A 15,409-nucleotide genomic window follows, 5' to 3' on the forward strand; every position below is an offset into this window, starting at 1 on the left:
GCGGGCGCACCGGAAGCTGGCGCCGTTGGGATCGCGCCTGCGCGGTGCGGTGTCGTGGGTTGTGGCGCGCGGCGGAGGTCCTGGGTCCGGGATTTCGTCGTCGAAGTGGTCCCGCTGGCTCGGTGAGCGCAGAGGCGACGGGGCCTGGGAGCCCGCCCGACAGCATGCCCGAGATCAGGGTCACTCCCCTGGGTGAGTGAGGCGCGCTCGGCCGGCCTCCCGGTCGCGGGGCCGGGCGGTGGTGTGGGGACGAGCCGCGGGGGCGCCGAGGGCCGGCCAGGTTCCCAGAGGCCACAGCTGTCGTTCTCGGAGGCCTCGGGCCGGCTCCCGCTCCCGGCTCAGACCCTGTGTGGAGAAGCTCGGAGGAGCACCGGAGGGACGGTTTTGGGGTCGGGTCCCGGCCCGCTGCGTCCCCAGCTTTCTTCACGGTGAAAAGCAGGCCTGAGCAGACTGTCTCTGCACCTTCTCCTGGGGCCTGCCCTCCGGACGCCGTCACCGTAGAGGCACAGGGTCTCCATCATCGCTGCGCCAGCTTTTGTCCACATGGACTGATGCTTTAGGTCGCCTTTCCTCCCTGCCTCTGCTTCCTTCCGCCTCCTCCATCGTCTCGCACCCGTTACCTGCAGCTTCCCGTTTACCCAATACAGCCATTCACTCTCAGTTCAGCCCTTGTCTTACATGATCCCTGCGACGCTAAAAAGAAAAGAAAAAAAAAGCTTTGAATTTTGTAAAAGATATAAACGGACCCTTTTAAAAGCCCAGACAGTGCAGAACACTGTGAAGGATGAAAGATCACTGGGAATCCAGAGTCCCAGAAACAACTGGGTTATCATTTTGGTGGCCAACCCTCTAGGTGTCTCTGGGCATCCTTCCAGCACTCCTGCTCTGCTGTTCCAGAACCTGCCTCCTACACTGGGTTGTGTGTGGGGAGCGTTTTCCTGCACAGATGTTCCACGCAGCTGCGTATCCTTTCTCATGGTGGAGCTCTTCCTCAAAACAGCCCACCCAGTCCTTTGTGTGGACCCTGAGCTGTTGACCGTCACAATGAAGGCCCCTGCCCCTCGCCTGCCAGGTCAGAGTACACATCTCTTTGCTGCCATACAGGTCACTCCTACAGACTCTGGCAGCTGTTGGCGCAGGGTCCCCTCTGGCTGCTGTGACCCACACTCTTCCCTGCCTTTGGCTCCCTTCCAGGGGCCTCTGCGGGACCCTCCTTCCAGCCTGCCCCTTCACGATTTGTCCCCTGTTCTCCTTGAACAGTTCTTTCTACTGCTTTTCTTACCCCAGATCTGCACCTGGATGTGCTCCCAAGGCCGTAGCACCGTCAAAGCAGAGCTGTTTCTCTTGTTTTCCTTTGCCGGTTTGTACCTCATGGGCTCTCTGGTCAGATACGGAGAGCCCCAAAGGCTGTCCTACCCCACAGCCTTTGCACAGCTGCCCCTCCCATCCTGGCTGTCCCTCTGCACACTACTCAGAAGTCATTTTGTGGAGGACTTACCTGGTATGGTTCTGGAAGTTTTTGGGTTCCCTTCTCTGCCTTAATCTTCTCCATGACGCACTCAGTGTGTCTTATCTATGTGGTTATCGTCTGCTTGCCCTAGAACATAAGCTTCTGCGGGCATGGCGTCTCTTTTATTTTCTCCGGAGTCCTGCCTCTTTTTGTGTGCCGTCGACTGTTCCCCATCTTCCTGCCCAGTTCAGGCCTCAATCCTTGCTCCCCGGGATTGTTGTGGGTCCTGGTGGGAGCAGGTGGCCAGTGTCTCAGAGCTGAGCTCTGGAGTCCAGAAACCGTCCCTGGTCCTGTGCTTAGGAGCCATGTGCCTGTGAACCGATCCTATGACTTCTGTGATTTCACGTCCTCTGTAAAGAGAGGCAGCCCTCCCCTTTCCCCTGTCACAAATGTTTGGAGGGCCTCTGGGCACAGCTTTAGGGCTGAAGGTGTAGCAGTGGGCAGACAGCTGAGACACTGCCATCGTCCTGATGGGTCAGGAGCAGGCCTTTGAGAGACCTTCAGGACAAGGCCTGTGGCTGAGCTCTTGGCTAGGATCGCCTCCTATTGTCACGGGTGACTGAAGCTTCTCAAGGACCAGCCAGGGTCCTGCTCTGAGCCATGGCCTGGTCACCCTAGTGTGTGTGGTGTTAATGGAAGGTTCGCGTGGCTGGTAGAGGGAGGCTTGTAGGATCAGGATAGAAAGCAGGTCATTTGGTGACATCATGCAAGGGTATGTCCCTTTCTTCCTGGGCCTCCAGACCCCAGAGGAGATGACACATGGCCAGAAGAGATTGCTGGGATGTGTCCTGCTGGGGCTGGAGCAGCTGGTAGGACTCGAAGTCAAGAACATGGATAGGACTCAGGTTAAGTCTGGACTGGGGATGTCTTGAGGGGGTGCAGTGATGGGGCATCTGCACTGAGGCCACTGTAGCTGGTCATTGCTGGACAGCTGGGGCCCTGTCTCCCCATGGCTGGGCTAAAGCTACTGCACAGTGTCCCTCTGCAGTGGCACCGCCTGGAGGCGCTTGATGCCTTCTGGGAGTAGGCCCTGGGGGAGGGTCCCCACAGCTCAGATGTCACCCCAGTTGAGGTTTCACGAGGGGTGGCGAGGCCTCGTGGAGCATCAGCTTGCCCCTATTAAGTGCCAGGACCACGGTCCAGCACCTGTTGCACATCCCCTGGCCTTTGACGGTTGAGGTCAGCCGGCGCAGGTAGGCTGCTCCCTCGAGAGGTGAGGGGTGTTTTCTGTCTGACCTAGGTGGTAGTGGCAGGGCCTGAGGCTCGGAGGTGCAGTAGGGGGGGGCACATGGGCTGGAACTCGCTTGGCCCTTTGTCCCTTCCCTGCACATCTCCCTGGCCTGTGTGTGGAGGTGACAGTGCTTCTTGCCTCACCCTTTGTCCACACAGCAGCCGTGGGGGATCTAGTTTCCCCAACCCACTGAGGGTTCTGCAGGGCCGGGGACCCAGAGCACCCACTGGAGGCCTGAGGCAGGCGGCTGGGGCCATCACTTGCAGCAGCAGGGAAACGGACATGGGGGAAGTGGGAAGGGGGTGGCGGCACCTCATCCCACCTTCCCGTTCAGGAGCTGGCCAGGATGTGGGCCGAAGCTGCATCCTGGTCTCCATCGGGGGCAAGAATGTCATGCTGGACTGCGGAATGCACATGGGCTTCAATGACGACGTGAGTCCTGAGGGAAGGTGGAGGTCCCCGGGGGGACCTCACGCTACCTGTTCCTTGTTGCTGTTCTCAGTAGGATCCCAGGCTTTAGAGCCTCAGGCTCTGACCCATAGAGTAGGGACAGTTTGGGCAAGTGGGCAGTGGTAGGAGGCAGGTGGGTCTGGGGTCACTGCCTTCCCTGGCAGCCCCGGGCCCCACCACTTGACAGGTGGGGTACCCTGCGTGGAAGCGTTGATCTGTACCAGAGCAGGGGCTCGCGGGCTCCTGCAGGGTCATGTGGGGCAGCTCAGTGCTTCCCAGGCAGGGCTTCTGGCTTGGTTACTGGTTCTGGTGGTTTGACCCCTCCCTGGGTTTTCAGAGGCTGTGAACAGTCGATGGTCCTGGTGTGGCCTGCCAGGGTGGGGGTATTAGTGCCCAGGCTCAGCCTGTGCCTTTATTCCCCACTCCTGGGAGTCGCTCCCTGGAGTGCTGGCTGCCCGCCACTTCCATCACCTGCAGACCCAGGGCAGCTGCGTTCTGACCCTTTTTCTTGGCTTCTCAGAGGCGCTTCCCTGATTTCTCCTACATCACCCGCAATGGCCGGCTGACCGACTTCCTGGACTGTGTGATCATCAGGTGAGTGCCCACTGGCTGCTGGTCATAGTGTGATGTCGGCTCACATCTAACCCCACTTTGGGGGCCCTATTGGGCCCAGGAGAGCCCCCGGGGCCCAAGGAGGCTGCAGGCTGTGGGGTGTTGCGGGCCCAGGTTCTGTTCCAGGTTGCCTATGTGACTCACCCCCAGGGCTGGCCCTCTCCACCTCTGAACAGTGGTCCTGGAGGCTGTGTCTGCGTGAGCTTATAGGTGTTCATGGTTGCCCCTTGACAGGCTTTGATCAGCCCTGTGGAGGCAAGGGGCGCTCTGTGCTGTGGGTGCCTATTGGCTCTGCCCCTGAGTGTCATGGATGAGAGCCCCAGGTGCCCCAAGAAGATGAGGTTGTGTTAGGGCAATAGGCCCGTGGCAGGGAGGCCACTGCCCCCAATGCAAAGATGGCACATTTCACCTTGAACCCCCGGGCTGCTTCTCAGACTTCCTCACTCAGCCTCTCAACAGCATTTGGCAGCGGTGACTACACCCTCCCTGCTCGTCCTCAGTCCTCAGACTTCCCCATACATCCTCATCCACCCTGCCCCTCACCTCTAGTCTCATGGTCCGGCTCTTCTCTGGTGACGGTTGAACTCCCCAGCCTGGCTGAATGGAGCTCCTGCTTTCCTCCTCTTCCTCACACTCCACCCAGACAGCCCACAGTTTGTGGGTCCAGCCCTTTTCCTGACCTTCAACTTTGCCATGTGGGCCAGATGACCAGAGCAGCCTCCTGCCGGTCTTCTCCCCGCACCTTGCAAGCCAGGGACCTGGTGGCCCAAGGCGGCCTCGTCCTCAGCTGCTGTGAGGCTCCTGTGGACTCAGTCCCTTCTTGGACATGGGCTTGATGCAGCGGTTTGCTCCGTTTGTGGACCCACAGCACTCTGTTCCCTCTGCCCCAGTGCCTTCCTCGCCTGGCTCACATGCCCTGGGGTCTTTCCATCCATCTGCCGGAGAGGGCAGCTCTCCTGATGCCCTGTCCCCTTCTCAGCTACTTTCTATTTGACCGTAGAAAACGTACACCTCTGATGCAAGCATTACCTCTTTAATGCTCGCTGCTTTACCAGACACTTAGATTGTAGGTTCCAGGAAGGTAGCAGTTTTCATCTGTTTTGCTGCCTCCTCACTCTGCAGTACTTAGGATGACATCTGACACACGGTGGGGCCCTGGTGTGGAGGGGCTGTGGGGGCGGGCTTGCTCGGGGAGCAGTGGCCCTGGGCTGATCTATGTTGCACCCTCAGCCACTTCCACCTGGACCACTGTGGGGCACTCCCCTACTTCAGCGAGATGGTGGGCTACGACGGGCCCATCTACATGACCCACCCCACCCAGGCCATCTGCCCCATCCTGCTGGAGGACTACCGCAAGATTGCTGTGGACAAGAAGGGCGAGGCCAACTTCTTTACCTCCCAGATGATCAAAGACTGTATGAAAAAGGTGGTAGCTGTCCACCTCCACCAGACGGTCCAGGTCAGGGTCCTAACAGACCCCATCCCACTCTCTGTCTGATACTGCGGGGCCACTAGGAGGCAGCAGCGGGCAAGCATGTAGGGACCCAGCCCAGATTCAGGGTGGGAGGGGGGCGCTAGAGTGCCCATCAAGTGCACAGAGCTTCTGCTGCTCACCCAGCCGTGCGTCTGAACACATGTAAGAAGGTGGAGACCGGACAGTGAGACGGGCAAGCCCTGGAGGGCACCCAGTACTAGCTGTGGAGCTTGGGCTTTGTCTCGGTAAGTGTCATATGTGGGTCACGGAGGAAGGTTAAGGTTTTAAGCAGGCAAATGCAATCAAATTGGGTAAAACTTAGCACAAGGATTGTAGATTTGTCTGTTTCTCCTTAGAGTCAGTGGGTTTCGCTTGTTATTGGATGCCTATATATTTTGGGTTGTTTTATCCTTCTGGTTGAACCTCTCGTCAATACAAGTACGTGTATTTATCTTTAATAACGCTTCTTACCTTAAAGTCTGTGTTTCTGGTAACATCACACCATCCCTGCCTTTCCCACCTTTGGTTACTGTTTGCATGGCATGGCTTTTTCCATTGCTTTATTTTCAACTTTACTACAACACGTTTCAGATGTTTTTTTAATTTGTTTTTATTTTTTAAGTTTATTTATTTTGAGAAAGAGAAAGCGCGCATGTGTGTGTGGGGAGGGGCAGAGAGAGAGAGAGAATCCCAAGCAGGCTGTGTGCTGGCAGCATAGAGCCCAATGTCATGAACTGTGAGATCGTGACCTGAGCTGAAATCAAGGGTCAGACACTTAACCGACTGCGCCATGCAGGCGCCCCTGCATCATGTTTTAAATGTAGCTCTTTTAAGTGGCATGTAATTTGTCTTTGTTTTTGTTTGTGTATGGAAATTTCCTACTGTCACGTGTTCACCGTCAAATTGAGGATCTTGGTCTTTCCATTTTGCCTTTGTATAAGGCCAAAGGAGAGACATTGGCTACTTTGACAAAACCTTCAAGCGAACTCCAGGAGTGTCACCGACAGCATGACCTTTGTGACCAAATCCAGCAACCAGAACTTCATAATTTTCCTCAATAAAATTCAAACAGCCATCATTGGGTACAAAGGCTGAGATTTCTTTTGTCGTTCTTGATCAGCTGGACCCTGATACACTTCCTGATGGCAGAATTTGGCTGTCTGGTTTCAACCCCTATTTTTTCCGGCTTCATGCTCAGTGCAGAGCCCAATATGGGGCTCAGTCCCACGACCTGGGATCATGACCTGAGCCGAAATCAAGAGTTGGATGCTCAACTAACTGAGGCCCCAGGCGCCCCCATGAATCTCTTTTATTTGTTTGCAGATGGGTCTGCTTCACCCTCATTCCTGAAGGACTTTTTTCATTACGTGTGGAATTCTGGTTTGGCTGTCATTTTTTTCTTGGTACTTTGGATGTGTCTTTCTATTCACTGTTTGGAAGAGCATCTTTAATCTTAGACTGCTTGTAGGGTTGTGTTCTTCTCTTTGGATTTTGGGGGGTGGATTTTTGGATGCTACGATGGGCCTGAATGTTGTTCTGTTCTCACTGAATCTGCCCAGGTGTGAAGCCTCTTGGATCTGTGACCTGATGTCTTTCATCAGGTTCTTCCAGTGTTACTCCTGCCTGTTGCTCTCCTCCAGCCCAGGGCTCCAGATGGCAGAATGTTAGGCCTCTCACTTCAGACCTTCCCTGACGCTTTTGTCTTTCTGTGCTTCGTGCTAGATAGTCTTTTCTGTATATTTTAGCGCATTAGTACTCTGATTATATGCAATGTGCTGTTAAATTCATACATTGAATTCTTTGAGTTATTATGATTTTTGGTTTAGATTTCCACTTTTTAAAATGATTTCTAGGGGTGCCTGGGTGGCTCAGTTGTTTGAGCATCTGACTTTAGCTCAGGTCATGATCTCATGGTCTGTGGGTTCAAGCCCCTTGTTGGGCTCTCTGCTGAAGCATGGAGCCTGCTTCAGATCCTCTGTCTCCCTCTCTCTTTGCCCCTCCCCTGCTTGTTCTCCCTTCAAAAATAAACATTAAAAAAAAAAAAGATTTCTAGTTTTTTGGTCAACATCCTGGGTCCTTTTTATGTCTCTGAATGTATTAGTCACAGCCCTCTTAAAGTCCATGTCTGAAAACTCTAGGAGCTCTGAGTCTGCTTCTCTAGACTGTTGTTTTGCTTTCTGTGGTGGTGTCTCGTCTCTTATGTCTGGTTGCTCTTGGTTGAGAACTGGACGTTGTGTGTGAGAAACAGGAAATGATGAAACATGATGAGAACCATGTTCCCTTCTGCCCTCTGCCTCCCCAGTGTCCACCTCCCTGGCCCCTTTGCCATCGTCTTCAACCCAGCATAGCCTGCAGACCTGAGTTGAGGCCTCTTCTCTGTAGGTGGATGATGAGCTCGAAATCAAGGCCTACTATGCAGGCCACGTGCTGGGGGCAGCCATGTTCCAGATTAAAGTGGGCTCAGAGTCTGTGGTCTACACGGTCAGTGGAAGCACCTGGGGCACAGGAGGGACTGCCTGGCCGGGGAGAGGAGGCACCTGCCTTATTGCCACATTCTTTGCCAGGGTGATTATAATATGACCCCGGACCGGCATTTGGGGTGAGTAGGCTATGTGTTTGTTTCTTCCTGTGTGGACCCCCTAGGAGTGCAGTGATGCACAGGGGTGTGCTGGGTGCCTTCAGCGTCCACCATGTGTCCTCTGTGCGTGGCAGAGTCTCTTCCTTCTGCTTGTCAGAGGGCCAAGGGAGGCTATGTGGCTGGGGTCCGTTTTGTTGCTCCTAAGCCTTGAAGCCTAGCCTTGCAGCCATGTGGATTGTCTACCTTGGCCCACGCCCACCTCTGTCATAGAGCTGCCTGGATTGACAAATGCCGCCCCAACCTGCTCATCACAGAGTCTACATATGCCACGACCATCCGGGACTCCAAGCGCTGCCGGGAGCGAGACTTCCTGAAGAAGGTCCACGAGGCTGTGGAGCGTGGCGGGAAGGTAGCTGGTGCAGACGGGGCTCTGGGCCTTGTGCCCACCCCGACCGTGCTACACGGTCCTTCGCCACCTCCGGCATGTCAGCGGACGGGTGCCATGTGTTCTCAGCATTAGGAAGAAAAACTTCCCTGAAGACCACGGGGGTTCTTATTCATCCCTTATCTCAGATCCCAGCCCAGGGCTGGCCAGAGCATCCACCGCAGTCAGTTTGGGATGTATTGTGGCTGGGAGCAGGACTTGAGGGCAGAGCGTGGGGGCCTTACCTGTGGCCTGCAAAGGGCCTCTGACTCTCGGGGATACCTGGCCTTCCCCCTCAGTGGACGCAGGCCCTGGCCATCAGAGCTGCCAGCAGGGCCAGTGTTTATAGTAGCCGCTTCCTGAGAAGGCAGCCACAGGGAACCACTGCCTGCCCACTGTGATCAGAGGTGGCTTTAACTTGGGTGGGCAGCATGGCCAGGGGTTCCTGCCTGAGCCAGCCTTGCCCTTCCCCTGCAGGTGCTGATCCCTGTGTTTGCGCTGGGCCGCGCTCAGGAGCTCTGCATCCTGCTGGAGACCTTCTGGTAGGTGGTAGCCAGTCGGTTTCTGGGAGCCCTGGCTTGAGTGGGTGCCAGCGGCATGTCCGTGTCCAGCTCTAGGCAGAGTATAGTCAGGGTACCTGACGTCTGTTGGGGCGCCTGCCTGTACCGGGCCCCCCAGTCACGTGCCTACGTCCCCTCTGTGGGACCTGGATGTATAGGAGGGAGCAGGCAGGGGGTGATTCCTTCACGGATGCAGCCTGGGCTGCATCCTGGGGACGCGGGCTGGCCCTGCCCCGGCAGCTCCTCCACCGTGGCCCTGGCGCGGTCCGCAGGGAGCGCATGAACCTGAAGGCCCCCATCTACTTTTCCACGGGCCTCACGGAGAAGGCCAACCACTACTACAAGCTCTTCATAACCTGGACCAACCAGAAGATCCGGAAGACCTTTGTCCAGAGGAACATGTTTGAGTTTAAGCACATCAAGGCTTTCGACCGAGCATTTGCTGACAACCCGGGTCCGATGGTGAGGCCCTGGCCAGGAGGGGGTGGGGGTGGCTGTCCTGTGCCCATGGTAGCCAAGTTGGGCCGAGGCAGCCAGCGTTGGCTGTCTACACGTGTGCACCTTCTCCGTGTCTGGGACGTGGGAGTGGTCCCTGCCTGCAGGTCTCCCTCAGGGAGTGGGGTGCACTGTGCTGAGGGAAAGATGGGGGGGTGGTCAGAAGATGGGGCCGGTGGTGGGTGCAGGGTCAAAAGACTCTGAGGGCAGAGGAGGGGCTGGACTCGTGGCCAGTGCTGGTTCTTTGGCAGGTGGGTGTCCACTGCCCTGACTGTGCCCTGACTGTCCCCTGCCTGCCCTGCAGGTTGTTTTTGCCACACCAGGCATGCTGCATGCCGGCCAGTCCCTGCAGATCTTCCGGAAGTGGGCAGGGAATGAGAAGAACATGGTGAGGGATCTGGGCTCCAGGTGTAGCTCCCAGGAGGGCCTATGAGGTTGGGCAGAGGTGGGGGAGCAGGGGCTCCACCCGGCTTGGGGGCACTGCTGTTGTCAGGACGGGGCTCAGTATCCCAGGGCCCTGTGTCTGATGCAGGCAGCTCCCACCCTTGCTGTGTGTTGGCCTCTCTGCATCGGGCAGTAAAGCCTTCTGGCTTCCCTAGCTGACGTGCTACTCGGGCCTGAGATGAGGAACTGCTGGCAAGGGGAAGGGGCCATCAAAGGTTCAGGTTTAGACAGGCAGCAGTGGTGGGGTGGAGAGACAGAGAGGAAGCCCGAGGCAGGAATGGGGGGGGTGGTGTCATCTGCAGGGTGGCCGCCGGCTCCACGCCTCACTGCCCCACAGGTCATCATGCCTGGCTACTGCGTGCAGGGAACCGTGGGCCATAAGATCCTCAGTGGGCAGCGCAAGCTGGAGATGGAGGGGCGGCAGGTGGTGAGTCCCCACTTCCTGCTAGCTCCACGGGCCCCACCTTGGCTCGCTTGGGAGCCCTCTGAGCCTTTGCTTGTGGTAAGGGCCTGTGTGCACTGTGATTCTGCAGCTGGAGGTCAAGATGCAGGTGGAGTACATGTCCTTCAGTGCCCATGCCGACGCCAAGGGTATCATGCAGCTGGTGGGCCAGGCGGAGCCCGAGAGCGTGCTGCTGGTGCATGGGGAGGCCAAGAAGATGGAGTTCCTGAAGCAGAAGATTGAGCAGGAGTTCCGTAGGTTGGGGGTGAGGGGTGGGGGGGCGCGGGCTGCCACGGGATGTGGGGGGGGTGTGTGTGGGAAGGGCTTGGGGGGGCACAGGGGGGTGTGGGCTGCCACGGGATGTGGGAGGAATGGGGGGCGCGGGCTGCCCGTGGGGTCAGCATGGGCAGAGCCAGCTGATCCTGACGGGCTTTCTGCCCCTCCCCCTCCGGCCTAGGGGTCAGCTGCTACATGCCAGCCAATGGTGAGACGGTGACACTGCCCACAAGCCCCAGCATCCCTGTAGGCATCTCGCTGGGGCTGCTGAAGCGGGAGATGGCACAGGGTACGCAGGGCAGGGCAGGGCAGGGCAGGGGAGCGGCTCAGCGGGTGGACCCGATGGCAGCTCCAGTCCTCGCCCCTTTCTCCACAGGGCTTCTCCCTGATGCCAAAAAGCCCCGGCTCCTGCATGGCACTCTGATCATGAAAGACAGCGTGAGTGCGCGTGGGCGGGGGCACGGCGGGGGCGGGGCGCTCCATGCCCCCTGACCTGCCCCTGTCCCGCAGAACTTCCGGCTAGTGTCCTCAGAGCAGGCCCTCAAGGAGCTGGGTCTCGCCGAACACCAGCTGCGCTTCACCTGCCGTGTCCATCTGCACGACCCTCGCAAGGAGCAGGAGACAGCCATGCGCGTCTACAGCCACCTGAAGAGGTGGGTACCCAACCCTTCCCGGCCCTGGGGCGGGTAAGAAGAGGGGTACGAGGCAGGTCTCACGGTGTTTCCCCACAGCGTCCTCAAGGAGCACTGCGTGCAGCACCTTCCCGACGGGTCCGTGACCGTGGAGTCCATCCTTATCCAAGCCGCGGCCCACTCCGAGGACCCAGGCACCAAGGTGCTGTTGGTCTCCTGGACCTACCAGGTGAGTGGCCCCCAGGGCCCTGTACCCGGCAGGTCAGGATAGGCGGGGTTACCCCATCACCTTGCTCTGCCCAGGTATGGTGGTCAGGGAAGGTGAGATGACTGCCCCCTCTTGCATCTGGCTACAGGATGAAGAGCTGGGAAGTCACCTCACGTCACTGCTCAAGAAGGGCCTACCCCAGGCCGCCAGCTGATCACCAGCCAGAGGGCCCTAGGCTTCCCTCTAGAGCCATGTCTGTGCCTCAGGTCTTCCCCGTGTCCCTGGATGTGGAGCCCACGGCTGGTCACAGCACTTGTCTCTGAGGACACAACCAGCGTTATGTGCCTACGTGATTGGCCAGTTCTCGCTGAGGAAAGAAATAAGGCCTGGGGACTTCATCACCCTTTATTTCTATTCCTGAGCCCCCAAGAGATGGGTGGTTGCTCCTGAGGTATTTTGTCCAGTAAAAAGAGAACCAAAGACCACATGGGTGTTCCCTTCTTGATGCCCAGACCTTTTTCCTGCAGTCTACCCAGAGCAGCCCACCTGGGGCAGACCGGGGTACCCAGGAAGGTGGGGACTTCTGGAAGGTACGGGCCAGTGGGAGGCAGGAAGCCTGCTGTGGCTCCGGATGGCCAAGTGCTGGTCCCTGCTGCTCCATGGCATGCAGAGCTGGGCAGGGTCCGGTGGCAGGGCCTAGTATGTCACAGCTGCCCTGATCTCAGCTGGGCATCTGGGGATTATCTGTGCCTCCCATGTGGTGAATCCTGCAGGGCACAGGAGGTTTTCTACAGGGGCTGGGCCTGTCCAGGCCACAGCTTCCTCTGGGCTGCAGAGCCTCTGCCTGTCAAGGCCCTCCCCGCTCCCTAAGGCGAGCCCCCTCAGCCTCCCTCCCTACTGGGAACTTGATCACAGGGGCCGGGTCAGGAGTATGGCTTGGGTCTAAGGGCCCAGGGGAAGGAGACCCCTCACTCCAGGCTGCCTGCTTTTGGGAGCAGCTGGAGACTTTTTGTCCAACCTGGTTGGGGCTTCCTTGCCTCCAGGGCCCTGGCTTTCCTGCTGAACACAGGCTGGATTCCCACCTGTTAGGACGGAGGAGAGCTGCAGCTGTGCTGCTACCAGGAACCCCTCCTCCCATCAAGCACCCCACCTTGGGAGGGGCTCAGTCATTGGGGTGCATGCAGGGACTTTTCCAGGCTGTCGACCCTTACCGAGACTGCCGTACTGCACTGACTTGAGGAATAAGCCGTGGGCCGGGGCCACACGTGTCTGGTGTTTGCCGAGGGGGTCCCGGCTTTCCAAAATCACCTTCACCTGAGCGGGCATCAGAGCTCCCAGCCCCACGGCCACCAGCACAGCTGTCATTCTCCGAACCTGCAATACGAGGCCAGGACTGCCATGGTGACCCAGCTCTCGGGTCCGTCCCCATCCCTGGAGGCCCAGGCAAAACCCACCTGTCTGTACAGAAAGGACTGGCTCTCAAACTCCAGGTTCCAGAACTGCAACCTAGAGATAGAGGCACCTGTGACACCTGGGCCAGGACAACCCCCAGTCTGCACTGTGGCCCCAGAGGAGGGGGGCAGGGGGAGTGAGCTAGGAGAGACTGGTTTCCACTCTCTCTTCCACCCTAGGGGCTTCCATTGGCCACCCTGCCCTCAAGTGAAGCTGCTGGGAGAGACCTTGTGAACGGGAGGGGCTGCAGAGCCTTCTGAGAGGCCTAGGCAGTGGGGACAGGGCTCTCAGGTGGAGGTGCTGCTGAGGCACAGGTCCTAGGGCAGCTCTGGGGCAGGGAAGTGAGCATGACCAACTCCTCTACCAGAGACCCAAGGCCCAGGGTAGGGGTTCTTCAGCTGATCATGCAGAAGTTCCTCCTCCCTTCAGTGCAGGCTCAGACTGAGAAGGTTTGGGAAGCCGACAGCTGACATCTGGCCAGAGGCCCCAGGAACAGTGGAACCGACCGCCTGCCAGGTAGCGCTGGGACCACTGGCCTGGTGCTTCTCTTCCAGCAAAGTGTTTTCAGCAGCTGCCAAGATCCATCTACTAGTTCACGAGCCGTGGCTGGACAGGGCTGGGAGCCCTTGGAGAAAGCATTCTCTGTTCCCAGTGTGGCAGGACCCCAGCCCAGGGCGGGGAGGGCACAGCTGTAGGTTCATGGTTGTTGGGGCCATGCCACTTAGCTGACTAGCATCTCCCCTGTGAGGTTGCTGATGGGCACCCAACTCCAGCTGTGTCCTGCACCACCCTCACCAAGGAAGGTGCTAAATCTAAATCCAGCTCCCCCAGCCTCTGGCCAGTGTGCAAGGTGCCTTTCATTACCTGTTCTCCTGGGGGAGGACAAAGGGGCTGCCTAGGTCGGGGGACACAGAAGCTCGGCGCAGTGTGCGCACTGAGCTCGTGACTGGACTGCCAGCTGACTGGAAGGCACTGAAGTCATGTGTCCCTAGAAGGTGCTGGGCAGCCTCCTGCATGGCCTCTACATCCAAGCAGCTGCAGGGAGACAGGTGAGTGGTCAGGAGGGAGTAGCCAGCCAGGTGTGCCTGGCAACCCTCTCCTGCTCCCTCACATCCACGCTCACCCTGCCCGTAGTGCCCAGCATCGGTTTCGTTCAAACACAGACAGCTGATCGGGCCGGTGGCAGCCGGTGGCCAGGCGGTACAGGTAGGTCCTGGATGTGGCAGCATGGCGGGCATGGAAGTCAATGGGTACTCGGAAGGCCTGCAGTACCCTGTGGGAGCACGATCAGGCATACCAGAATGACCCCTATGCACCCACGGACCCAAGCGACCCCTCGGTATCTCCATCATTCCCAAGTTCTGTGCAGACACCAAGTCCTTCCTGACTCGTGGTCTCCACCCACAGTGGACCAGTTTGGAGACAGCAGACAGGTGCTCACCGGATGGCCGGGTGCCTCAGGTGGGCATTGAGAGCTTCAGCCAGGACCTCGGGGGAGAAGGGGGGCTGGCCTGAGCGGCGCTGGACGTCTAGGTGAGCCGCGTTGCTCAGCGCGTGGACTCCAGCATCCGTGCGGCTGGAGATGGTGAACTTGACCGGCACCACCGAATTCAGCCTCTTTGCAGCCTCCTGCGAGGACAGAGCCGCCTGGGGCGGGGTGGGCAGCGCAGGGCGAAGGCCGGAGCCCAGAGACCCGGGGGCTCCCATCTGCCCATTCCCCGGGTCTCCCTCTTTCCATTCTGAGGGGGTGGCCGGCGGAGCTCACCTCCAGGTAGTTCTGGACCCCGATGGCGCGCTGGGAGCCCCTGATGGCCGCGACCCCGCTGCGGGCAGAGGCGGGCTCAGGTTAGCTGACGGAGGCCCGCCCCGCACAAGCTCGTTCCCTTCCCAGGCGTCGAGTCCTAAATTAGCTCCCCCGCCACCTCCCCGGCTTCACCTAGGATGCCGGGATACACTTGGGGGCCGCGGGCATGGATGGGAGGTCCTGAAGACGTACTTGAACTCCGTGCCCAAGTACTGGAAGTACACGAGGTAGCGCGCCCTCACCGAGCCTGCGGCAGGGCCCATGGCTGGAGTCGGCAGAGCCAGGACGGGTCGAGAAGGGCCAGGCTGAGCAGATCCGCGTGTGTGCCCTGCGCGCGCGCACGGAAGCAGCCTGGCCACGCCCCCCGGCTGCGCCTGCGCCTTGGCTTTCCTCCCTGCGAGGCACTCGCTCGCCCCAAGGCCGCCGAAGGCCAGAGCAGGGGAGGGGCCGGACTTAGGGAGCGGGTGCAAACTGCCAGCGGGCTGAGGAGCGCGTGGATCGGATTCGGACAGTGGCACCAGGGAGGGGCTCCCGCGGACGGGCGCTCTTTCATCTGTCCTCTCGCCCGCTCACCCACTTCCCACCGTCCTGGAGTGCGTCCGTGCCCACGATCCGCGCAAGCGGTTTTCGCAAACGCCCCGACTTGCGTAACGGCCGCCTCGCTGGAGCGGGCAGTCCCGCGCCCTCCCCGCCCCTCGCGGACCGGCGACTGTCGCTGGGCCCGACCCTCTTCCCAGCCCGCGGTGGCCTGGGAACGGGGCGACAGGACGACGGGGCGTCCGGGCCGGAGCCAGGCGTGGCCGTGGCCGCAGGGAGG

At 59.0% G+C, this 15,409-nt stretch overlaps 2 protein-coding genes across 3 annotated transcripts; one reads left to right on the forward strand and one right to left on the reverse strand.

Moving 5' to 3' along the window:
- The first annotated feature begins 34 nt into the window (after positions 1–34).
- INTS11 (integrator complex subunit 11) lies at positions 35–11,821 on the forward strand. Of its 2 annotated transcripts, XM_047870445.1 has the most exons (17): positions 35–192; positions 3,076–3,173; positions 3,712–3,785; positions 5,034–5,262; positions 7,660–7,758; positions 7,842–7,876; positions 8,126–8,264; positions 8,757–8,821; positions 9,112–9,301; positions 9,639–9,722; positions 10,116–10,205; positions 10,312–10,474; positions 10,678–10,785; positions 10,873–10,934; positions 11,007–11,149; positions 11,228–11,357; positions 11,485–11,821. In XM_047870445.1, exons 1-17 carry the CDS (start codon positions 165–167, stop codon positions 11,548–11,550), a joined length of 1,803 nt encoding a protein of 600 aa, XP_047726401.1. In that variant the 5' UTR covers positions 35–164; the 3' UTR covers positions 11,551–11,821. The 2 variants fall into 2 exon arrangements, with proteins under 2 accessions (XP_047726401.1, XP_047726402.1); XM_047870446.1 differs by lacking the exon at positions 10,116–10,205.
- Positions 11,724–14,938, reverse strand: PUSL1 (pseudouridine synthase like 1). The gene is given in 9 exon segments (XM_047870447.1): positions 11,724–12,353; positions 12,356–12,418; positions 12,548–12,710; positions 12,791–12,842; positions 13,653–13,823; positions 13,912–14,061; positions 14,230–14,417; positions 14,554–14,611; positions 14,785–14,938. Coding segments are annotated over 9 exon segments (1,086 nt in total). The 5' UTR covers positions 14,856–14,938; the 3' UTR covers positions 11,724–12,183.
- Between the last annotated feature and the right edge of the window lie 471 nt (positions 14,939–15,409).

This window comes from Prionailurus viverrinus, chromosome C1, assembly GCF_022837055.1.
Source record: "Prionailurus viverrinus isolate Anna chromosome C1, UM_Priviv_1.0, whole genome shotgun sequence".
Classification (NCBI taxonomy): Eukaryota; Metazoa; Chordata; class Mammalia; order Carnivora; family Felidae; genus Prionailurus; species Prionailurus viverrinus.

Bases quoted from the DNA above. Each gene is read 5' to 3' on its own strand.
- INTS11 (XM_047870445.1), top strand. From the start codon at position 165: ATGCCCGAGATCAGGGTCACTCCCCTGG. The intron at 10,206-10,311 runs GTGAGTCCCCAC...GTGATTCTGCAG, and splicing joins AGATGGAGGGGCGGCAGGTG to CTGGAGGTCAAGATGCAGGT. The intron at 10,786-10,872 runs GTACGCAGGGCA...CTTTCTCCACAG, and splicing joins GAAGCGGGAGATGGCACAGG to GGCTTCTCCCTGATGCCAAA.